The sequence below is a fragment of the Heloderma suspectum genome, chromosome 1 (genome assembly GCF_057233095.1).
Source record: "Heloderma suspectum isolate Gila_16-S chromosome 1, 16-S_ref, whole genome shotgun sequence".
Lineage (NCBI taxonomy): Eukaryota > Metazoa > Chordata > Lepidosauria > Squamata > Helodermatidae > Heloderma > Heloderma suspectum.
Window position 1 is genome coordinate 206,578,876 of NC_139458.1, and position 25,780 is coordinate 206,604,655.

At 41.3% G+C, this 25,780-nt stretch overlaps 1 protein-coding gene across 5 annotated transcripts in view; it reads right to left on the reverse strand.

Moving 5' to 3' along the window:
- RFTN2 (raftlin family member 2) overlaps nucleotides 1-24,081 on the reverse strand; it is a 65,732-nt gene extending 41,651 nt beyond the window's left edge. Inside the window, exons 1-7 of one of the 5 annotated variants that reach the window (XM_084816776.1) lie at nucleotides 23,855-24,081; nucleotides 23,249-23,475; nucleotides 20,845-21,028; nucleotides 14,524-14,635; nucleotides 10,605-10,923; nucleotides 4,735-4,938; nucleotides 201-319 (exon numbers count right to left, since the gene is read on the reverse strand). In XM_084816776.1, coding sequence (XP_084672902.1) covers nucleotides 201-319; nucleotides 4,735-4,938; nucleotides 10,605-10,923; nucleotides 14,524-14,635; nucleotides 20,845-21,028; nucleotides 23,249-23,387 — 1,077 coding nt within the window. In that variant the 5' untranslated portion in view covers nucleotides 23,388-23,475; nucleotides 23,855-24,081. Of the gene's footprint in view, nucleotides 1-200; nucleotides 323-4,734; nucleotides 4,939-10,604; nucleotides 10,924-14,523; nucleotides 14,636-20,844; nucleotides 21,029-23,248; nucleotides 23,683-23,854 lie in introns of those variants that run through there. The other 4 variants (XM_084816768.1, XM_084816786.1, XM_084816806.1 and 1 more) reach the window with 4 other exon arrangements.
- Nucleotides 24,082-25,780: the final 1,699 nt, after the last annotated feature.

The following is a 25,780-nucleotide window of genomic DNA, read 5'->3' on the forward strand; positions in this document are numbered from 1 at the left end:
AAGATGCATAAAAAGATGTTAATTGGTTCTTACAACTGACAACTATTTCCAACTGAAGCTCCAAGTATATTTAAATCACATCCATTTTACAGACTTCTTTACACTGATTTATTAACTTAATTTGACTTAAGAAATATAAATGTGAATTTGGGGGTGCAAACTGTGCTAAATCTATGAGACTAACTTAAAAGGGGAATTACCTCAATGACAGTCCACTGTTCTACAACAATTGCATCATTTCCTTTCCTGTTTGAACCTGGAACTCCTGAGCCTTCTTCTTCATATATAAATAACCCTTCTAATGATTTGGACAAGTAGTCTGCTGGAGAAATAAGAAGAAATGGAAGTAAATTATAGACATCTTGAAGTATTTCACACATATATCTACTCCTAATTCCAATAAAATTAGTCTGTTTTTTCTCCTCTGTCTTGTTCTAAAGCAGGGGTGGGCAATGTGTAGCCCTCCAATGCTTTGGCTTACAACTCCCATCAGTTCTAGCCAGCATAGCCAATGGTAAGAGATGATGGGAATTGTAGGCCAAAACATTTGGAGGGCCTCAAGTTGCCCTCCCCTGTTCTAAAGGGTTTATAAAAGAATTAGACACTTCTAAATAACTGGAAATTTTCTAATGATCTTCAATCTAAAGTTTAGGTAGACAGATGGAACATAAAGAGAGCACACAGTTGGCCCAAACTGAACCTAGCTTCCTCATTGCTTCAGAACCGAAACGACAGATGTACATATCAGCAATTCAAACACTGGCTCAGCAGACAGTCTTGCCCGTCCCATTGTGCTTCAGGTGGGCTGAATGTCTTTTATTTTTTATAGTGCCATATGAATATTCATTAATTTATCTGTTCATTTGTTGCCTGTCATGGAAAATGGTGCTAGCAGCTAGTACAGTCCACATCTGATTCTATGATCTGCTTAGTTTGTAAAGGTGATGTTTGTTCTTCTCTGTAAATTCCAAACACAAACAACCACTCATGATATACTAAAATGATGTACAGAAAAGTTTAGTTTCCCAAGATTTATGGATGGGAATGTATTAACAGACGTCTACGTTGCCACATTAAAAATTGCTTAGCGTAGAGTATGTGTAAAATATGAAGCAATAAGCAGGTTATAAAATGGTTCACTGAGGGGTCTTCTTAAATGTTCTAAATATTATAATCTAGCTAGTAATGTTTCTCATTTGACTATTTTCCATACTTAAGAACTTAAAAGAGCCATGCTGGATCAGACCAAGGGTCCAGCATTCTGTTCACACAGTGGCCAACCAGCTGTCGACCAGGAAACCACAAGCAGGAGATGAGTGCAACAGCACACTCCTGCCCATGTTCCCCAGCAACTGGTGTACACAGGTATACTGCCTTTGATACTGGAGGTAGCACATAGCCATCAGGACTAGTACCCACAGACAGAATTTGTCTGCCCCCCTTTTAAAGCCATCCAAATTTGTGTACATAACTCTTTTATAAAGTGTTTGTTAGCAACAATACTTCAGTGAACAGTTACAAAGAAACTGTTATGTTTTAATGTCCTTTGTTCCACTCTTACACAACTATTACAAACAGCTCTAGAGGAACTGTTTGTAGCTATGCAGCAACTAGGCCAATTAAATGAATGAATTGTGGGTGACAATCAGCATACTAGTTTAAAGAACAATCAGCTTTTCAGTTAGCAATGACATTGAAATCCAAGCATATAAGCACCCAAACTGTTATGTGCCATGCTCCTGCTTCAGAAATATTACTATGAAATATTTCATTTTCTTTGTACTGGCATTTTAGCTAAACTATCCAAGATAAGCTAAAATAATGCTAGGCATCACTTAACAAAATGTACAAATTGGAAAAAGACAATCCAAGATGTTTTGGTGCCTGTCAGCAGAAGAGCCTAGTGGTACCTCATGGTGGGTAAAATACAATAATAAACTAAACAATTGACAATTTGCTGTCATTTAATGGTACATCAAAAACTGCTCCCTAAAGTGGGCCACTTCACCTTATCTTCTGGTTGGGCCAGCCCTGAAAGAGCATATAACTAATTTCAACAGCTCTCTACATTACCAGAGCCAAAGATCTGGTCCATGTTTTGTTACTGTCTTTATTACTGCAACCTTTTCTGTATTATACCATGATCCCCTCTGTCCAAAATTCTGCTTCTAGGATCATCAGTTTTACTTACTTAAGTCTCCTTAGTTCTCACCCTCTAGTTTCCCTGCTCTTTCACAATCATTATAAATCCATACATGCCAACTTTTTTTTAAAGAGGAGACATAAAAGCTTTCCCCTGAGCTTGAAATCACCCATTCACATACTCATTCAGATCATATTTCAAAAACTGAATTAAGAATTAAAGCCATGCTTTGCATTGCCAACTAAGACTGAACTGCAGACTGAAATATTATTCTGTTCCGTAAATGTTAATTTAGGTACCTCTTTCTTAGCTGGTCTGCTAAGGTAGAAATAAGAGTTAGGGTCAAACTGGATATGACACCATACATGCAGCAAACAACTGTGTGGATTTTTAAAAACATAAACAGCAGGAGGGCCTAATCTGGATTGCAACCCTGGAGGCAGGTAGGTGGCTTGAACCCTCCCCCCGTCCCCCTGCTGCAGTCCAATCCTATTTTGCATCTCATATTTGCATAGGAAGGAAAGCTTCCATTTGCACCAATCGAAGCTTTCCTTCCAACGCAAACAGCTGGGATTCCCACTCAGATCTGGTGCAGGATCACAGCGGGAGGGGACAAGTTAAAGCCCATCCAGCCTGGTCTTGAATTGGATTGGGGCCCATGAAGCTGCTATTTACTTTTTTAAAAAATCACGCAATTGCTAACTGTGTGAATGGCATCATGTCTGGTTTGACATCAGAAACTCGTCTAAATCTAAGAAACTAGATTGCTCAAATATAACACTGGCAAAAACCTGAGAGGTGTTTCCACCAGCAATTTACTCTGAGCTGGCTGCTGTTGAGGTCGTTAGGGATACATGACATTGTGGCCATCCAGCAGCTTATCATGGAAAAACTGGATTTCCTGAGACTGCTTAAAGTCCAATTCTTTTCCTTAAGTTGGGTTCTCCTCAGTATAGTTGCTGAGTGCCCCAACCCCCGCATTGACCTCGGGTATGCTAGCCCTGCCCAGGGGTGTGCCTTTCACCGTGACCCCGGTCAAGGGTTGTTTCCTGTGTGTTTCCCGGCCCTGCACAAACCAATTGGTGTCTACTCAGAAGTAACTTCCATTGTGCAGAATGAAGCTCGCCCTCTGAATGCTCACATCCATACTTACAGAGGTCCCACTCAATGAAATGGCACAGTTTAAAGCCCAGTTCCCTAAGTGCTGTAAAACAGGATCTCAAGGTTCTGATTCTCTGTTGTTTGCTTTATTACCGTAGGAAGTAACTAATTCACAGCTTCATTATAGAGATCCTGTGCAGTATCGGTTTGGTTAGAAAGGGGGCTGGTTTCCCAGCTCTGTGTTCTCCCCCTCCCTTTCCCAGCACAAGCATATGTGTGTCTACTCAGAAGTAACACCCATTGTGTTCAATGAGGCTTGGGGCTCATTGGGAGGCTTGTCTTACAAATGCACACAAGGGGAAGTAACTACTTCGCACCTTCCTTACGGAGCCTGGAAGGGGGAGGAAGCCTCTCTTATTGGTTGAGCAGACCCTGCCACTCGGATGACATTCACTCCACCCCTCCACCACCGATCGGGAAGTAAGTTATGTGAAGCCACTTAGAATGGTGAGATGTACACCTTCGTGGAGCCCTGCCCAGACCAAAAGCGGCTCCTACAAAAATGCAGGCGAGCCACTCCTTCTGTTGTCGTGGAAACAGGGCCCTGTTTGTATTAGGTCTTGTTATGTCTTGTAGATAACTTCACAAAATATAATTGTATTGGATATGATCCCCATGTTATATCCAGCATATAGAAACCACTTGAAACAGCCTGTGTGGCAGCTGCTCTATGTGAATACTGTAATGTGTAGAGGAGTTTACCAGACAGATCACTTTCATTGAACAGACAATTTCCATGCCGTTGGCAAATATTCCTGGCTTCGAGGTTTTGGGGTGCTTTAATTTACCAACTAGAGTGGTTGATATGGGAGGAACAGATGGAGACAGGCTTTTAATTGTGTTTCCCTCTCCCAAATATGGCAAGTTGGAAGTTTGCAATCTACGTATCATGCTTCCATGTTTCTTCACAATCTTCTTGCACCCTGCCCACCACTATTTCCTAGTTCTTATTTTTTGCTAGCAAAATGGACACACTTACAGATGGATAGATTGCATGTTGCGGGATGGCTTCTGCTATATATACACAGCTAATTGTGAGAAGGCCCCACTAAAATCAATATAATTTAATTCTGAGTAAATGTACACAGAATTGGGTTGCAAGGCTTTCAAAATTTTCTTGAGACAGACAGAGTTAGGGCAGTTTAGTATCTTGGCAAAGAGCATGTATTTGAGAGAAGTGTGGAATAGGCTAGCAGAAACAGTATGCTGCAACATAGCTTTTGCTATCTCATACCCTAGAATAATGAATTTGGTGGGAGGGAGGAATATTACTTGTTGAAAAATCTGAATATTTGCTTCATAGATGTCTCTACCTTCACAATCCTGTAGCACATGCCGGTAAATTTGCTACCTCCTTTACTGTATTGAAATAAATCATACAGTTATCCTCTTTTTCTAAGTGTAAAGAAGAATGGTGTTATTACACTAACCTTTAGACGCTTCCCAGCATACAAATGAGTCAATTAATGATAACCCTTGTTTGTAATAAAATGTGGTTAATTCTAGCCAATCGGCATCCAAAGTACTAATCACGGGTCCTTTCCTTGACACTTTTAGAGACAAAATACCCTCGTGATAGGCCCAACAGGTGGAATCATCCTCAAAGACATTGAAGACCGTATACAATCTGTTATCTGAGAAGATGATATTAGAAAATAAAGAAGTTAGGGAGAATGATGAATTTAAGGAACAGAGTAACTTGAAAAGATTCTTCTACGACATTTATCTTTAAAAAAAGGTGTATTTCAGGTGGAGAAAAACAAGCATAAATGCTCACCATGACATATGAATACCATTTCAATTCAAGTCAAATATTATTCTCTCAGTATGAAAGCCAATATATTGGAAAGTCCCAGGCTGATAGACAACTTAATAGGGGTATTTTAAGCTTGAACTCCTTCTTTCCCTTGTACAGAACAAGGGGGAAGAAGGAGTTGTCTCATGTTTAACCATTCTTCCTAACTCTCATAGTGTTCCTTCTTTGTCTCTTGTGTTGACAGAACTCTACTTTTGAATCTTTCCTGCTCTCCAATATAGATGCAGCCCTTGGTAGTTTAGACTTCTTGCTTTACATTCCCTTTCTGGATCAGAACATTGGTCACTTACTGTGAAAGTTCCTTCTGGTTTGGTGTGATGGAGGCATCCAAGAATGAGTTAACTCTCCCTGTCTCCCAGGAAAAGCAAAGATCACAAGCCAGAAAATCACAAGCCAGAAAAACTTGCATTCGGATGATTACCCTCTGGTTCCACCTTCTGTTTTGTCCTGAGGCCTAATTTAAGGCAGATTAATTGAGGAGGATGTTATCAGAGTAGCCTAATAAAGCAGGGATGGGGAACACTAATCTGGCCTGTGGAGGTTCTCCATCTGGCCTTCGGAGAGTTGCATTCCCTCCATGGGCCTCACCCACTCCCTGCAGGATCAAAGAAAAGAGGCCAAGATTGGGTGAAGGAAGAGCAAAGTCCTTTTAAAAAATAAGAAGACCATGGAAGTAGGAAGAGCACAGAGTTAGGAGAAACAGAGAATACTAAGATAAAAGTAAAGTGACAACACTAGAAAAGTAAAAGATAAGAGACTGACCAAAAATGAGAGAACTCTGTCAGGGTGAAAGGCAGGGAAGAACTTGGCCTGAAGTCACAGGTTTTTCTAGCATGTGTTCCCTGCCTTTCCGGAGTAATAGGGGTAATTAACCCATTCTTGGATGCCTCCTCACATCAAAATTAGAAGCTCTCATTTTCTCATCTATCAGTCAGTTTTTACACTCTTGACATCCCACTACATAATCTAGTATCTGTAATTATGCCATTGACATCTCCTCCTGGAGTTCGATTTTTCAAATTAAATTTGGCAAACACTGTATCCTAAACAGCACAGCTAAATCACCCACTCGACCGTGACACTTGTCTATACATCCCCCCTATCTCCAACTTCTTCCATTATACAACTGGTTGCTAAAACCTGTTGCTACTTCCTTTTCACCATTTCCAAGGTCCACCTTTTCCACTGTGCTCATCACTCACCCTTTCTGGGCTTATTTTTCATTTATTTTATATAAAATACTTTATTTGTTTAATTTATATTCCGCCTATATCCCAAATTAATGGTGCTCAAAGGGGCTAACAATAAAATCCAGATTAAAAACATAATCTTAATTAAAACCTAAAATAAAAACAAATGAATTTAAACACAATTAAAAGCACAAGACAGAAAGAAATGAACAGCACCAACCAATTAAAAACTCTTTCAGCAACAGATGAATTTATATGCCCAAGGCCTGCATGAAACTGGGAAGGAAATTCAAGAACTTTGGGGCCCAGATAGTTTTCTCATCCATCCTTCCAGTAGTTAGAAGAGGGATAGAAAGGGAAAGAAAAATACTCCGGGTGAATGACTGGCTACGAAGGTGGTGCCAGAGTGAGAGATTTGGATTCTGGGACCACGGGCTATACTTCCTGGAAGATGGGCTGTTGGCAAGGGACGGGTTGCACCTCACAAAGGCTGGGAAGAATGTGTTTGCCACAGCATGAAGAACTTCATCAGGAGGGCTTTAAACTGAATCCTACAGGGAAGGGAGATGTAAAGTTGGGGGTAACAATGGACGAAGGCTCATGCACCGCAACGGAGAGAACAGCTCTGATAGAGCCCAATAATAGTCTTCAGACACATGTAGGAAGAAAGCCAGACTATGAAGCACATGGTCTTCGATGTCTATATCCTAATGCCCAGAGTATGGGAAACAAACAGAACGAACTTGAACTCCTCATACAAGAAGGAAATTATGACTTGATAAGTGTGAGACTTGGTGGGATGACTCTCATGACTGGAATAAAGCAATTGAAGGGTATAACTTGTTCAAAAAGAACAGGAGGAACAGAAAGGGAGGTGGGGTTGCGCTGTATATGTAAAATACATATCTCTGCACAGAAATACAGGAAGATGAGCTTGGTAGCCCCATCGAGAGCATCTGGATCAAAATAAATGTAGCAAAGAATAAAAGGAACCCGGTGGTTGGAGTCTACTACCGCCTATCCAATCAAGGAGAAGATGAGGATGAAACTTTTGAAAAGCAAATAGCCAGTGTTTCAAGGAAGCATGATGTAGCAGTAATGGGGGACTTCAATTTCCCCAATATTTGCTGGGAGACAAATTCTGCAAAACATGGCCCCTCCAGGAAATTCCTGACTTGTGTGGCGGATAACTTCCTCCTACAGAAAGTAGAGGAAGGAACTAGTGGATTGGCTATCCTTGACTTAATCCTAACCAACAGAGATGACTTCGTGGATAAAGTAGCAGTTACAGGAACTGTGGGGGAAAGCGACCATGTTGTACTTGAGTTCTTGGTTCTAAGGGAAGCAAAAGCCGAGTGTAGTCAAACCCGTACCCTGGATTTTAGGAAAGCTGATTTTAATCAACTTAGAACAATGATCAGTAAGGTCCCATCACAAGTGACTCTAATGAGAAAAGGAGTCCAAGATGGGTGGGAGCGTTTAAAAAAGGAAATTCTCAAGGCACAATTACAAACAATTCCAACAAGAAGAAAAGGTGGAAGACAACAGAAGAAGCCAATGTGGATTCACAAAAAGCTTAGAGATGACCTGAAAACAAAAAAGGACACATATAGGAAGTGGAAAGAAGGCCAAGCAACAAAGGAAGAGTACAGGCAGGTAGCACAGAATTGCAGGGATGGCGTCAGGAAGGCTAAAGCAGAACGAGCTGAGGATAGTGAGGGTTGCTAAAAGCAACAAAAAGGCTTTCTTCAGCCACGTGCATAGTAAAAGACAGAGGAAAGAAATGGTGGTTCAGCTATTAAATAAGGATGGCAAAATGATAACAGATGACAAAGAAAAGGCAGAGAAGCTCAATTCCTACTTTGGCTCAGTCATCTCCCAAAAGAGGGTCTATGAGCCCCCAGGCAAAGGTGAAGTAAAGGACGAAGGGGCAGGATTGCAGCTTGAGATCAACAGGCATATGGTCAAGGAACACCTAATTACTTTGAATGAGTTCAAGTCTCCAGGGCCAGATGAACTGCATCCTAGAGTAATAAAGGAACTGGCAGAAGAACTCGCAGAACCACTGTTTGTTCTCTTTGAGCAATCATGAAGGATGGGTGAAGTGCCAGATGACTGGAGGAGGGCTAATGTTGTCCCTATCTTCAAAAAGGGTAAAAAGGAGGAACCTGGGAACTACAGACCAGTCAGTCTGACATCAATCCCTGGGGAAATTCTGGAGCAGATTATAAAGCAATCCATCTGGAAGCACCTTGAAAACAATGCAGTGATTACTCGAAGCCAACATGGCTTTGTCAAGAACAAGTCCTGCCAGACAAATCTGATCTCATTTTTTGATCAAGTAACCTCTCTTGTGGACTGTGGGAATGCTGTGGGCATAATATACCTCGACTTCAGCAAAGCTTTCAATAAAGTGCCCCATGATATCCTGATGAGCAAACTAGCTCAAAGTGGGCTAGATGAAACAACGATCCGGTGGATCCACAGTTGGCTACAGAATCGGACTCAAAGAGTGCTTATCAACGGGATCTTCTCAAACTGGGGAGAGGTAACGAGCGGGGTACCGCAGGGCTCAGTCCTGGGCCCAGTGCTCTTCAACATTTTTATTAATGACTTGGAGGAGGAGGTGCAGGGAATGCTGATCAAATTTGCAGATGACACAAAATTGGGCGGGATAGCTAATACTTTGGAAGACAGAAACAAAATTCAAAGGGATCTTGATAGGCTGGAACGCTGGGCAGAAAACAACAAAATGAAATTTAATAGTGATAAATGACAAGTTCTGCACCTAGGAAAAATAAACCAAATGCACAGTTACAAGATGGGGGATACGTGGCTCAACAACACTACAAGCGAGAAGGATCTTGGAATTGTTGTCGATCACAAGTTGAATATGAGCCAACAATGTGATGTGGCTGCAAAAAAGGCCAATGCTCTGTTGGGCTGCATTAATAGAAGCATAGCTTCCAAATCACGTGAAGTACTAGTTCCTCTCTACTCAGCACTGGTTAGGCCTCATCTGGAGTACTGTGTCCAGTTCTGGGCACTACATTTTAAGAAGGATGCAGACAAACTGGAGAGGGTTCAGAGGAGGGCAACAAAGATGATCAGGGGACTGGAAATAAAGCCCTATGAAGAGAGACTGCAAGAACTGGGCATGTTTAGCCTTGAGAAGAGAAAACTGAGGGGAGATATGATAGCGTTCTTCAAGTACTTGAAAGGTTGTCACAGAGAGGAAGGCCAGGATCTCTTCTCGATCATCCCAGAGTGCAGGACACAGAATAATGGGCTCAAGTTACAGGAAGCCAGATTCCGGCTGAACATTAGGAAAAACTTCCTGACTGTTGGAGCAATATGACAATGGAACCAATTACCTAGCGAGGTGGTGGGCTCTCTCACACTGGAGGCATTCAAGACGAGGCTAGACAGCCTCAGGGATGCTCTGACTTGGATTCCTGCATTGAGCAGGGGGTTGGACTCAATGGCCTTGTAGGCCCCTTCCAACCCTACTATTCTATGATTATATGATAAAAATGTATTTGCCTGCTGGTGGAAGGGCAACAGAGGGATTATCCTTGCCTCCCTCAGCAGGATGTTCCAGAGCCTGGGGGTAGCCACCAAATGTGCCTCTGATGGCAGCAGTATGGAGAGAAGGGCTTCCCCCAAAGATCTTAAAACTTGAGCAGGCTCATATTTTATACTGCCCTTCATCATATCAGATTTCAGGGTGATGTACAGCAGAAAACAAATACAAAACACAAAAACAAGAAAACAAGAAAACAGCAAATAACAAATGTTTAAAATGTTAAAACAGACCAACTTGCTGTGATGAATTATTAAAATCTATTTAAATGCCTGGGTAAATAAAAATGTTATTGACTGGCACCTTAATGATAGCCAGGCCCACTTCTTTGGAGAGGGCACTCTGTAACTGAGGCTGAGAAAGCCCTCTTCTTTGGAGATGAACTTGTAGAGATTCGGAGTCATCTTTAGGGCCAGCCTCACTTAGAGCCCATTACAGTAATCGATCCTCAAGGTTACAGAAACATAGATCAGCATGGTGAAATTTCCTTGCTCTAAAAAGGGGCAGGGGCCTGCACAGCAAGTTCAGGTAATAAAAGTTGTGCCTGGCCATTGTCACCATTGGCTAATATAGGGTCAGAACTGGCTCCAGGTGCTCCTCCAGGTTCCAAACCTGGTCAGACGGTGATCTTTCACCAAAACATCTGCTTTTTAAAAATGAATTAAGCGAATAGTTATTCAGTGAATGTAGAGTATATAGGCATTTAAATACCTTCGCCTTTCCTTAATTTAGTTGGGCTGGGACTGTCTTCTCTTCCATCTTGAAAATCAGTCTCTTGCGACTGCCCACCATCTGGCTGAATTTCTTCCTCTATTCCACTCTCAGAGGACTGGCCACTCAATGTCCCTTCATTCCAGGTTTTAACATTTTCATCTGACTCGTGCCTCCTCTGCTCCCTGTTTCTTCTGCATGGTGTTGAATCAGACTCCTCATTCCCATCCATGTTTGTGCCATTGCAGATTTTAGACTGAGGACAAGGCTCTGTTATAAATCCAACAAATTTCATTCCACTCTTTGCAGCATCATTGATCTGTGTTTTTCACAAAGAGAGTTATAATTAAACTGTGTGAATTTAGAAAGTGCTGACTAATGACATTGTAAGGGCCCATTTGTACATGATGCTTTTATTATACAGGTAAATGGGTGTAGGGAAAAAAGTGTATACTACTGTGTGAAAATAGCACATCTATTTTACCATGAGTGTAAGCATTATGAAGTTGTTGCCTGTTGTGGCTTTCCAAAGCATGCACACCCAGTAAAACAGACATTTTATATGTTTAGTCCTCACACATATCAAGATACATGGATTTTTTTCTGTCCATGTACACTTGTGTAGGAAATGCATCATATATGAAATGGCCCTTTGGCCCTCTATAAACTGAAACAGGGCTTTTATAAACACTGGGATTCTGAGGTTAGCAATATTCAAAGTTGGATTCTGAAAGCTTGGCTGCAGCCTTCCTCAATCTGGTGCCCTCCAGTTATTTTAGAGTAAAACTGCCAGGATTCACTGGCCATGCTGGCTGGGACTGATGAGAATTGGTCCAAAATATCTGGAGGGCACCAGGTTGGGGAAGCTGGTCTACTTCATTCAGTAGATGTATTCAATAGGATGACTTCAGCAGTAAAGCCCTTAGAGCCATACAGATCATTCATTTTCTGGAGCAGTGGGAACAACTTCACATCTTCTGACTTCTGACTATGTGAATGCTTAGAGTGCAAATGGAGGAAGACTTGGAACAAATATGATTGAACACAGGTAAGAATCCACTTATGATCTTATTCTGTGGTGGTGATGGCAGCGAAGAAATCCTACTTCACCGCCACCGTTGCATCTGCTCAGTGTTGTCCAGCAGAGCTCTTCTGTGTGGTTAAAGGCCTCTTGGGCATAGGCCTTAGAAAAAAAGAAGTCGAACCCTCAAAGGCCCACTGTGAACAATTTGCCAGACACTTTGCAGATACAATTGCTCGTATTCGTGCTGATTTGGATGCCATTGTTTTGACAGAGTCTGATATGGATGGGGCTGGTGCACCATCTAGTCATGTTATGGATACCTTTCAGCTTGTGCAACCTGAGGATGTGGACAAACTGCTTGGAGGACTGAGGCCTACTACTTGCCCTTTAGATACTTGCCCATCCTGGCTTGTGAAATTTGCCAGAACTGGGCTGGATATCTGGACCTCTGAGGTGGTAAATGCGTCCCTTGAGGGACGGCAAGGTCCCAGCAACTTTGAAAGAAGCTGTGGTGAGGCCCTTGCTGAAGAAACCAAATTGAGATCCCATGGTTCCAGATAATTACCACCCTGTGTCAAATTTGCCATTCTTGAGCAAGGTGCTGGAGCATGTGGTGGCCTTACAACTCCAAGCCATTTTGGATAAAAGTGATTATTTAGATCCATTCCAATCAGGTTTCAGGCTTGGTTATAGGACAGAAACAGCCTTAGTCGCCCTGGTTGATGACTTATGCCAGGGAATGGATGGGGGGAGTGCAACCCTGTTGGTTCTTCTGGACCTCTCAGCAGCTTTCAATACCATTGACCATGGTAACCTTCTGGATCGTTTATCTGGATTGGGCTTGGGAGGCACAGTTTTAAAGTGGTTCCAGTCCTTTCTGGAGGAGCAGTCTCACAAGGTGGTGCTGGGGGACTTCGGTTCTACCCCATGGCCATTAGCCTGTGGGGTGCCGCAAGGTTCTATCTTGTCCCCCATGCTTTTTTATATCTACATGAAACCGCTGGGGAAAGTCATCAGGAGGTTTGGGCTGAAATGTCATCAGTATGCGGATGATACTCAGCTCTACCTCTCATTTCCATCTGCACATCCCAGGGAGGCTGTGGAACTCTTGAACCAGTGTCTGGAGGCTGTTTTGGGATGGATGAGGGTGAACAAGCTGAAACGTCATCCAGACAAGATGGAGGTACTGTGGGTTGGGAAACCGACTACTTCAGATGGAGGTTTACAACTGGTCTTAGATGGGGTTGCACTCCCCCTGAAAGTCCAAATGCACAGTCTGAGAGTCCTCCTGGACTCTGAGCTAACTAGGGAAGCCCACGTGGCTGCGGTGTCCAGGAGTGCTTTTTGCCAGCTTAGGCTGGCACGCCAACTGCAGCCCTATGGGGAGAGGACAGACCTTGCCTCAGTTATCCACGCACTAGTCACGTCCAGGCTGGACTACTGTAATGCGCTATACATGGGGCTGCCTTTGAAGATGGTTCAGAAACTCCAGCTTGTGCAGAATGCAGCCACCTGAGTACTGGTGGGGGCAAGGCAATTCAATCATATAACGCCTATACTGCGCCAGCTGCACTGGTTACTGGTGCATTTCCAAGCGCAATTCAAGGTGCTGGTTTTGACCTTTAAAGCCTTAAATGGTTTGGGACCAAGTTACTTGAGGGACCACCTTCACCCATATCAGCCTGCCCACACTTTAAGATCGGACAGAGAGGCCTTTCCCATTTGCCCACCCGTACGGGCAGTCAAGTGGGCAATCACACGTGAGAGGGCCTTCTCTGCAGTGGCTCCACACCTTTGGAACAAGCTGCCATTGGAGGTCCACCATGCTCCGTCATTGCAGACTTTTAAGAAGGCCTTGAAAACATATTATTTTACCTTGACCCTCTCTTGGTATGACTGCTATTTCTGCTGTTAGTGCTGTCAACATTGTTGCTGGTTTTATTGTTGGCTTTTATTGTTGTTTTTATGTTTTTATCACTTTTAATATTTAAACTGTTTTTTATGTATTTTATTGTTGTAAGCCGCCTCGGGAGGGCTTCTGCCCTGGAAGGCGGCCAAGAAATATTTTAAATAAATAAATAGATAGATAGGTAAGATAAGATAACTGGATAGAACCTGGGGAAATGGAGAGCGAGCCACATAGGGAAGTGGATGTGAGGGTAATTTCCATAGCTGCTACTGCCATGTTGCTCTACCACCACCCATCCTACCCTACCTGGCTCAACAAAGCCAATGTGGGGCAGCTATGGGGTAACACTCAAGGCTTCTTCACATGGAGCCCACGGAAGTTTGTGGGCCCTTCAGGTGATGTCATTAACTTCCAGGGCATCTCCCACACTAAATGACCTTTATTCCATTTTTTAAAATATGGGAGATAATGAGCTATCAAATTACCACACTTGAGTTCCTCTTGAGTTCCCTCATGAAAAGAGGAAAAGCAGCAATAAGAGGAGCTAGACCACAGCACCATCTTGTGGCTGTATCATGAAACATATGGAAGACCCAGATAAGGGGGAAAAGGAGGGGGAAAAGAACGGGGTAGGGGGAGGAAGGGTGTGTAGTGGGAGTCTGTCATGTTCCTGCATTTAAAACAGAAGCAGAAAGCCCCGTTTTAAATGTGGCATTTTAGGCTGGTGTAGAGATGCTCTCAGAGGGGTCAATGGCCAACCGTAACTGCCTTCAATTAATGCTAGACTCAGATTTACATTAAGGGGAGGAAATGAAAACACACATACACCTTCTTATATTTCTAAAACTCTAGGCAGTTTGGTTCTCTAAGCAATAACACAGTAAAAATGTAAAGTGGAACATTAGTTTGTGAAAATACCCCTGGGTCACAAGATCAAAATCCTAGAAGCAAAAACATTCAAGAAGGAATTGTGAAGACTGCCATACCTTTTCTAACAGCCCCTTTACTACCTCATTTGTTAGTTTTTCGTATATTAAGGGACACTGCTCAATCACAAGTCTGGGGTGTCTTTGTTGTCTGGATGGTGGATGCTTCTGGCTGGAACATAAAAAGAAAGCAGCCTTTGTTGCAGTCTGCTGTATCTTGTACAAAATGCTAGTGCACACAACTTTTTTCATTCCAAAAAATTATGAAGTAAGTTTTGGCAACACTTTTGTTTGGGTAGCACTCCAATGGGTCTTGGTTTTAAGTTGCCTAAACATGCTACTTGGAACTGAATTACTTACTGAGTTTATTAAAATCTAAATAAGATATATTTCTCAGACAGCACAAAGATACAAATATCTTGTATGTATGGTAAAAACTGAGATTAAACCTGCAAGTAATTTTATGGAAAATATTTTCATCACGATGCAAAGAAGGTGGTGGTAAGATCTGGAAGATTTAATTTCAGCTAGCTGTGAGAAAAGCTAGGGTGGTATCTAGTTAACCCCTTTAGCTGACAGAACCGTTTTCATCAGCAGAACAGAGAGAGGGAAAAATTCTACTTCCCCCTTGCAGCCCTTTGTGCTTGCAAAATCTGTTCCAGAGGATTGGGGGGCTCTCCAGAATAGATTTGCAGGGCACTGAGGGCTGCAGTTGGGAGAAGAGGACGAAAAAGTCCCTTTGCATGAGTGGACATTGGATTTGCCTTATTTTTTTTTGTTATCTCCAACTATTAATCTTTAATGTCACCGATGTTTGAATTGTCTATATTCATTTACTTTACAGAATATAAAAGAGGAGGTTATTATCCAAAATTCAACACATGGGAAACAGTTTTATTTTATTTTTGAAGCAGTTTATTCATTCCCTTGTCGAAAAACTACTCTGGAGGACTCACACTTTTATCACTCTAAATGACAAACAAACAGATTGATCTGACTTAAAGTTGCCACCAAACTCATTGCTACCACCCATTATGCCTTTCTTAACAGCCAAGTGGGTGAGGAACAGAACAGTCAGGAGTAAAGCTGACATATACATATTTCTTAGTTAACAAATGGGATTGTCCAACCATACTGTTTATCTCCCCTCTGTATAGCAAAAACAAATGTGTTTCACAACCCAAAGGCAAGCAAAGAAACTATCTAAGCTTAACATTCATTTTGTTTATGTTCTGCATTTCCTGTACAAAAGTAAGGGATAACAGCATTATGTTTACTATACTGACTTAGATGGAGGGAGCGATCCTATGGTGGCTAGACAGCGGCTCAACAGCCATAGGATATTGTGTTATCTGGGAACCGACCTCGGACCCCGTGCTCTGTTGTTGGTTCCCGGAGATCTGACCTTCCCGCACTTCAGCACTGCCTTGGAGGCAGTGCGGAACAACCCTGTCCTCCACGCTCGCAAGCGCGGCTGGGGGCGTTCCAGGGCAAGGAGGGCGGAAATGCCTGCATGACACATCCAATATGTTGTACAGCAGCCTCCTCCTCCACTCCGTCCTCCCATGGCTAGACAGCTGCAATTGGCTGTCTAGCGAAAAATGCAGGGCAGGAGAAGCACGGAGGGTACAATCCCCTCCATGCTTCTCCTGCCCTGCTTTGGATAGGCAGTCACCTCCGAGTTCAGAGGCGGGTGCCTATCTGGATAGCATTGTGCCCTAAGATGTTAAATGCTGTTTAGTCAGGGCTTAATATGTGAAGTTTCAAAGAATCTATACACTTAGGGCCAGATTAAATGTGATGCTAAATACATCATTATAAAGCACAACAAATTTCAAAAATGTAATAGCTGACACAGGGTGTGTGTGTCATTTTCATCAGGATCACAATGCATTAGAAGGGAAGTTTTAACTGAGTTGGTTTCCAACCTTGGGTCCCAGATGTTGTTGGACAACTCCCATCATCCCCAGCCACTCACCATGCTGTCTGAGGTCATGGGAGTTCAACATCACGTGAGGATCCAAGGTTGGGAACCCCTGCCCCTTTCCCTGTACAGCTGCAATTCGAACAAAAATCACCACCCCATGCTGCACCCCATTCTAGCGCTAGAAAAACTCTTCCCTTAGTGCCAGTGGGAGTTTTTTTTCTAATCTAAAGCTAATTAACAGTGTGTGGATTTTTGTTGTGATTGCAGCTAGGAAGGGTTAAACCTCCCTTCTCTGCATGCTGTAGTCCTGATCTGAAATAGCACCCCCCACACACACCTATTACACTGGGCGGGGGGATCATGTCTGCTTCTTTGCTAGTCTGTCTCTTTGCTAGTCCATGTCAGAAAGCTTGGAAGAGATGTAATGTGTGCAGGAAGCTTCTCTGTTCAGCAGGCAAAACTAAAGACATCCTGTTGAAAAAAACTACTTCCTATTTAAAAAAACAACAACAACCCTTCAGGATAGAATAATGACACAAATCCATGTGTGTCGATGCTCTCTCGGAGTAATTCTGCACAATACCACTTAATGGGGTAAAATTTTGCATAAAATCTGCCCTTATGGTTCACAAAAGGCTAAAGACTCCCCACCATAGAAAATAACTGCTACCGTTCTAGCTTTACCATTACTTACACAAGCAACGCTGTGATTATCTCCTAAGCTAGGAGACAGAAAGCAAAGAAGTTAACATGGACTAGCTAAATTTATAGGCTTGGATCCTAAGTTACGTTAACTTAAGGAAGTTCACAGAAGGAAAGCTTACTACCTTCTCTTCCTCCCAGCAGTCCCCCATATCCCATCCCACATTGTTCAGGAGGCTCCCCCATTCCTCTGGATAGGCTTTTCAGGGGTGCAGATGGTTTCAGGGAGGAGGAGTTTACTTTCCTTCTGTAAACTTCCTTCAAAAGTTATATTAGAATCCAAGCCATAAATTATTTGCAAGTTCAAACATTGTTTATGAAGCTGGCTTGTTTTAGTAAACAAGTTAAGATGATCGGGACATAATGCTAAACTGTGGTTAAACAAAATCAGATGTTACTAATTGCCTTGTTGCCCAGCTGGAGGAGGAGGGGTGCTCACACAGGCTTATCTTCATATTGCTAAACCATGGTTTAATATTACGTGCAAGCACAACCAATGTGATCGTTATGTGCACGAACCTTGCGCTTGTGCATCCCCCTCTACCCTTCCAGCGCAGCTTCTATTTTTGAATGACCACAGTTTAGTGTTACATTTGAAGTTCCAAACTCTAAACTGTGGTTAATCTTCACTATGGTTTAGTAAAATAAGCCAGATTCACAAATTCCACTTTGAACTTGGCTTGTTTAGAAAATTGTAGTGAAGACAAATAGTATGTTATCTTAGTTCAGAATAATGTTAAACTGCAGTTCATTAAAAACAGAAATAAAAGCTTCCAATCTCCTTCTTGCAATTGTGCCACAGGAGCAGGGTCGTCCATGCTCATTTATGTAACAATAGTTTATATTTTTGTCCGAATGCAGCCAATTTGTAATAACTGTAACTGCATCATTAAAATATCTGTTGTAATCTTGTAGGGGCTTCTGTACTTGCAACTGTCATATAATGATAGTGATATCCTCTAAAATGTATAAATATTCACTTCATTTCATATGCTGCATGGCTAGAGCTGAATAGGGCAAATGGAAAGGTCATAACAGTAGTAGCAATTATGTGGCAAGGGTTTTTTTTGGCTTTGAAATTCTATCTACAATTCAGTGTACAGAGCCTGAAGTGGCAAAAAATAGAATTAACAATATCAATGAATGGGAAAACAGCTTCATCTGTTCTTTAGTTGTTGTTGACAACAACACTGAAATAGCTAGTTCTTTGTTGCGTGCCAATATTAAGGATAGGGAGAGAATATTAAGGACAAGGAGAGATTCTTACTTCTAGTGTCACAAGCATGTTATGTATTGCTTTTGCCAGCATTTCTCATTACCATCTTGTGATCCTAACTGTGTATGAATTAAGACAAGCCTTTCATTCTACCACTACTCCCTTTCACCTAACTTGGTAGGTCACATTGTGCAACCTTGTCTTATACTTACAAAGGTTATTTATTTTATTACTGTATATATTAGCAAGTGGACTCTTATAATGAAAAGCTGTTAGAAAAAAACAACACAATGAGATTAATGTATTTCATTGATTGATCGATGGATTATATTTTTAGTCCAATCTTCGTCCAGTGAGCTCAAGGCAGTGTATATAGCCCTTTCTCTCCCTCACAGCTTTTACCCTTACAGCAACCCTATGAGGTAGGTTAGGATGACAGATAGAGACTTACTCAAAGTTAACCAAGTTAACTTGATGACTGAGCAGTGATTTGAGAGTGGGTCTCCCCTGTATAAGTGCAATACTATGTCCATCACACCACTTCCAATGAATGCTTACAGGTGTTTAGAGATGTTGCCTTGTCTCTTCTGGACAAAAGTAATCACATTACTCTAATTTCATATTCTTGAGATGTTTCAGACTCCTCATTACTTAAATACTAATTTGAATTAGATATTTAATTACTCACTGCTTTGGTGGCACAATGGTGAAAAGCAGTATATAAATGTAAAAATAATGGGCTGGATTCACACTTACTCATACTTACAATAGAACCATTGAAATCAGTTGGAAATTAGTAAGGGCTAAAGGTAAGTCCCATTTCAATGGGTCTACTCCAAGCATGACTTACTTACTTATGAATTAATTACATTTCTATACTGCCCAATAGCCGAAGCTCTCTAAGGGCTTTGGATCCAATCCAAAGTAAGTAAATAATAAATAAGGGCTGTTCCACAAAATCAATTAAATCATGCCTCAACTACATTTTAGCCTTTGCACAAACTTCCTACAAGTTCAGTAACAATAGCATGATACCCCATGTGCCTGAAACAGATAGAGGGCAAGTCTTGGAGGAGAGGATAGCCTCTTTAAACAAAAAACAAAAAAACAGTTGGATGTCCACTCCCACACAGCAGAGGAAGAATACACAGTATCCAAAGACAAAACAAAATTATGTTAAACAAAAGGTTCACACAATGGAGGGGGCACTCTGGGCAGGGGATGTAGTGGGGGTGGAGGAGAGAAAGGGCATAACAGTAGGAAAGACATATAGCTAGATGAGGCCACCCAAGCTGGAGTTGTACAATGGGTCTCCAAATAATTATTATATTATAATAATACAACCATTAAAATTAACATTTTAAAAAGGATGTGGGGATAATGAGAGGGATTTTGTGATAAACAATATTCAATGGGAGTCAGAGATAGAGCGATCACAATAGCAACAAACATTCTATCCATGCCATTCCATGGGATCACATTGTCCTAGTTAAACAATGCTGCAATTTGCATGTGCAGAAAATACGATATTCTTGTAATGGAAGTTTAACTTTGAGGAAAGACATACCAGTTATATGGAAATACACACACACAGACACACTTTTATTATACAACTAAATACTGTAAAGGTAAGTCTGCACTAGAGCTCCTCCATCATACTTCTTTCAGTTTCATACCTTAGTGTGCACAAAAGTCAAATTCAGATACACCCCCCCCAGAAGTTCTTCAATGGGGATTTAGTTTTAAGATACTTCAAAATTATTTCCAGAAAGGGGGCCATGTTAGTCTGTTGCAGCAAAAACAACTAAGAGTCTTGTGGCTAAAGACTAACAAATGTATTGCTATGTAAGCTTTCATGGACTAGAATCAGTTTCGTCAGATGCATGAAATGCCATCCTCCATCAGCAGATGTATATAGAAATGGGTGTAGAGAGAAAAAATGTAAACAGTCAGATCAGAGGGAAATGAAATGCAAAAAATACAGTGATAATTATGTTATTTCTGTGTTTTTTGCATTTCATTTCCCTTTGACCTCACTGTTAATGGAGGATAACACATCATGCCTCTGAATAAGTTGACTCCAGTCACAAAAGCTTATGCCATAATAAATTTGTTAGCCTTTAAGGGTCAAACTACATGTGATAGTAATCATGTGGCTTACCACTGAGTGCAGGATTTTTCTTTGAGTAATAGCCAGTGCAGGGACTCTGATCCACATCAAGCCCATAGTGTGGGACATAGGGGACGTTTAACCTTTTGCCCCTTGCTACTCTCCCAATCTAGATTGGGGGGCCCTCCCTGCTATTTGAATAGGGGTGGGGAAGAAACTCCCAGTGGAACTAATGGTCAAACCATGTGATTTACTTCCATATGTAGTTTAGTCCTAAAGTGACACAAGTCTTTGCTGTGTCTGTATATATAAAAAAAGATTTTAGTAAAGGTGATGGGGAATAAACCGTTTGCATATTTTCTATAAAATAAAAACTATACAACATAGATTACTGTAACGTAAGTACTTATTTACAGCAGTACGTACCCCAATTTAAGTCGCAATAGTACAACTCGATACATACGACTTGCTGAAAAATGTCGTCGTCGTCCGATTGACATTAAAACAGGATGGATAGCTCCTACCACATATCCCTTAGTATAATACTCCTCCACTTTTTTTGAAATATCCAAAACAGAACTGATCTTGATAACCTCTGGATTTGATGAACCTAACATGATTAAAATTACAGAAAAACTTGTCATTAGAGATGGTTACTTAGATATTATAAATAGCACATATTAAACTATCTACAAAGTTTAAGCTGCATCGTAGAGACTCACTGTAGGTATCTGCTAATAGGAAACTATCTAAGGGCACAATCCTATGCAGAAGGCTGGGAATGCTGGAAGTTGTAGGACGTTTTTCTGTCTAAACATGCATAGGACTGCACCCTAAAATAACTTTGTACTGCGTATGCCCCTGCATCACACCACTGACTCAAGCACACAGAGATGCTGAAATGTTAGTAGTTACAAGAACAGGAGCACTGAAAACGTTATATAAATTAAAACAGAAGCTATTATGGTTGCAGTACTGAGCAACAGCTGGGTGTAGCCTGGAGTAAAAAATGTTATTAAAAAGTCAAAGTTTACATCAAGACAGACCAATTCTCTGACATGTATATACTGCGCACCTTTGTTTATTTTGCTTCTGTTAGTCATGGGGAGGGGTGTCAAGGAGCTGCACAAGGCACTAAAGTCCTGCCCCCCTGGAAGTCCTGTTTAAGCCCTTTCATACCTTTAAAAATGTCATCAGGCATTGTCCACAAAAGTCTAATGTGCAGCAATAAGGGCTAGGACCTTGTTTATATTAAAAGAATAACAATAACTAAAGCAGGCTGAGATTCTCTGCTCAGTATCACATTCTGCGCCTTAGAATTGTGGAATGCTCTCAAATCTCAATATAATCAGTAAAGCAGGACTCAAGATGCATTCTGGGAAAAGTAGATGGCAGGCAGCTGCAGCCTCAGTTGCTCCTTTGCTTCACAGCATGCATGCCATCCTAGTAAAATATAAGTGGTGGTGATCGGCATCAGCCCCAGTGGGCCTTCTATGGCCCTAGCATTTGCTCCACCATGCCAGGTACCTCCACTGGCTTCCAGTCCCTTTTGCTAATGTAATGAGTCCTTCCATTTGTGGAAGGGCAACTCTGGATCTGGATCCAAGCCTGTATTTTTTATATGTCATTGAAAACTACAATGACTTGAAGAAATCTCCCCTCCTCACTGCATTCAGTGGCTACATATCTGTTTTAATGTTTACAGCAAATTATCTTTTTCACATCACAAGTCCATCAAAGTACTTTCAGAAACTTGAAGCTATACAACTGAAAATATTACCTACTACATAGCCAAACAAAAGAAGCCACACAAACTACAGAGCATTTTAAATCAACTGCCAAATGTAAAGTTACAAACCAGTATATTACTTATGCATGCATTACGCAACCCAATGTGAGATCCGGAGTATGTTGTGCTACTACTACTGCTCCACACAAAGAAGTTCTGTTTCATTCAAAACAAAACAAATTAAATATATACAGTGCAAAAAGCCTAAAAATACTGGCAACAGACTAAAATGTGGTATTATGTGCCCCACACATTATCAAGTCATTCTTACATTGTGTATGAAGTGTGTATTACAATGTTATTACAATACTGCTTACAATGTGTATGAAGATTCTGATTGTAATAAAAATCTGGCCATTGCAACCACAGACAGGCTTTTGCATTAGTTTCTATTGACACCAACCCCAAATAACTGCTATACAGCCATGAAGATGCTTTATGAAAATTTTTCAGTACAAAATACGTGAGTCCTGAAGCCACTACTACAGAACAGAGCTGCCTGTTCTTAGCGGGAAGCCATCTGAGCTTGATTGTTTAGGTTTCAACTTTCTGGGACAGGGAGTCAGTTGGTTGGAAACAAGACACCCTACAAAAGAAGGAAGTAGCCCCATGGGTCACTGACTGCCTTTAAAAGCACAAATGTCAATGTTATTTCCATGCCCACATTACACTATAAAACATAGAATAACATGCTCAAAGTTATTTTCCACTGACTTCTTCAGAATTCCTTTTAAGCAAGGTTTACTGTCAAATGTAGCAGAACTGCCTATACTAACACAATATGGTTTTCAGCTATCCACAGAAGACTGAAAAAGGGCTTATTTCTGAACAACTGTACTAAATTTTATATATGCACACATACACACACGCATTATTCTGGCAATTGTAGGCAAGATTGAACATTTATTTCTAAACCATTAACCAAACTGGTGTTCAAAATATATCATACACTTTCCCATATCTAATCATAAGAAATAAAATAACAACAGCCTTCCTTCCCCCATTGTTCATTTATAAAAGCTTGAAACAGATTATACTTACCTTCTAATGTAAAATCCAGCAATATGTACTCATAAGCAGAGTCTGTCTTTGTTTCCACTTGTGGTCTCTTTAGGGTTGAAAATATTTTTCCAGGGCTGCTATCATCTGGGTCTTCTAGTTTTCTTAGTCCGCACCCCATGGTAAGATCTTGGGGGTGGGGGGCAGCGGTAAGGTACAGGAGAGAGGGTTTGTAGAAATGGAGTATGCCACAAAATCTGTTTGTTTGACTGGAGAAAAAAAGAAGGAAGGAACCTGTTTTAGATGCTGTTTACTGTTAGCCAGAAACCAAAAGAAAGAAGAATATTCAGCTCCCACTTTAGAAAATGGAAGGATTTTCCATCCATATTTATATCTAGGCATAAAATTCTTAAGGATCTCAGGCAACAAACTCTGCAAGAGTTGTCCTGCTCTTACAGGAACGTACAAAGTGCTACAAACTTAGCAGAGATTTTCCATGCCACGTCAATTTACAGCCAGCCCCCTAGCAGTGTTCTGTTGCAGAGGGCACCAATGAGTGCTTTGTCTGTCCCTCTTGGCTGGCTGATAATGATGCGAGAAAAGAACCAAAATAAAAAGTTACAGCAAAACTTCAGCATGATTACTTACAGTCAGAAGATCTACTTTGGTGCAGTAGCAAAGAAAGGAAATAAAAAGAACAAGTTGGTCAAAGAATGGGAATAGAGAGCCTCAGCATGGTGAGAGACAAAATCATTTCCAGAAAGGAAGTCAACTTCAAGAGGAAATTGCTTCTGGCATCTCAAAAGGGAGCAAAGTAAATGAAAAGCAGTTCAGACTCTTATTTTAAATGTGACAGAGTTTGGTTCTTACTTCCTTTGCCTAGGACTGCTGGAAAGCTGCCCACAATGCTAGGGGAGCATAATATTCTCTTGGCCAGAGTAGCAATTGTATTTGCAATTGCCAACAAATTTAATAAGCGTAAATAAAATACTGCCCATCCTTTGATAGCTCCCATTTGAAAGGAGAAATGAAATGTACATCACAGTAAACCAGACAGAGGATTTGATTTTTATTATATTATATAAGAATGGGGTTTGAGGGAAGCCTCTCTACTACTTCTTTATATTCTCAAAACTACAAAACCTTTAGCTATAAAAAAATTCTTAAAACTTTTGTTTGGGAGCTTCCTAAAAACAATGATTGAAGCAGGGGATTTCCAACTATTTACTTTGATTTGTTCTCATTTCTTCAGTACATGCAATTTAGTTAAGCTAAACCACAATGCTATCAACTACATTGTTCAAAGATTTCCAGGCCCCTAACTAGCAAGCCAACAGCTAGGACTATCCTAGCACTTTCAAAGAAATCTGCTGCTAGTAGCACAACTTTGACTGGTCAAAAATTGTTTTATTTAGCTTACAAGATGGTTGTTTTTAATAGGTTGACAAACTTAAGATTCATACTGTTCTATCATTTTTCTCCAAGCATGCCAAATGAGATTTTTTTTTACATTTTCCTTCAGTCAATAGAACCCCCTTGTTGTTGTTCAGTCATTAAGTCGTGTCCGACTCTTCGTGACCCCATGGACCATAGCACGCCAGGCCTTCCTGTCCTCCATTCTCTCCCGGAGTGTGCTCAAGTTCATATTCATTGCATCGGTGATGCTATCTAGCCATCTCATCCTCTACCGTCCCCTTCTCCTTTTGCCTTCAATCTTTCCCAGCATCAGGGTCTTTTCCAGGGAGTTTTCTCTTTGTATTAGCTGGCCAAAATATTTGAGCTTCAGCTTCAGTATCTGTCCTTCCAAGGAGCACTCAGGGTTGATTTCCTTTAGGATGGACTGATTTGACCTCCTTGAAGTCTAGGGGACTCGTAAGAGTCTTCTCCAGCACCACAGTTCGAAAGCATAAATTCTTCTGTGCTCAGCCTTCCTTATAGTCCAGCTCTCACAGCCATACGTTACTACTGGAAAAACTGTAGCTTTGATTATACGGACCTTTGTCGGCAAGGTGATGTCTCTGCTTCTTACTATGCTGTCTGTGGTGATCTTGGAGCCCAAGAAAGTAAAATCTGTCACTGCTTCCATTTCTTCCCCTTCTCTATGCCAGGAAGTGATGGGGCCAGATGCCATGATCTTCATTTTTTTAATGTTGAGTTTCAAACCAGCTTTTGCACTCTCCTCTTTCACCCTCAACAAGAGGCTCTTTAGATCCTCTTCGCTTTCTGCCATTAGGGTGGTATCGTCTGCGTATCTGAGGTTGTTGATCATTCTCCCGGCAATCTTACTTCCGACCTGTGATTCATCCAACCCGGCGTTTCTCATGATGTACTCTGCATATAAGTTAAATAAGCAGGGTGACAATATGCAGCCTTGTCGTACTCCTTTCCCAATTTGGAACCAATCGGTCGTTCCATGTCTGGTTCTTACTGTTGCTTCTTGACCCTCGTACAGGTTTCTCAGGAGACAGGTAAGGCGGTCTGGTACTCCCATCTCTTTCAGAATTTGCCACAGTTTGTTGTGATCCACACAATCAAAGGCTTTAGCGTAGTCAATGAAGCAGAAATAGATGTTTT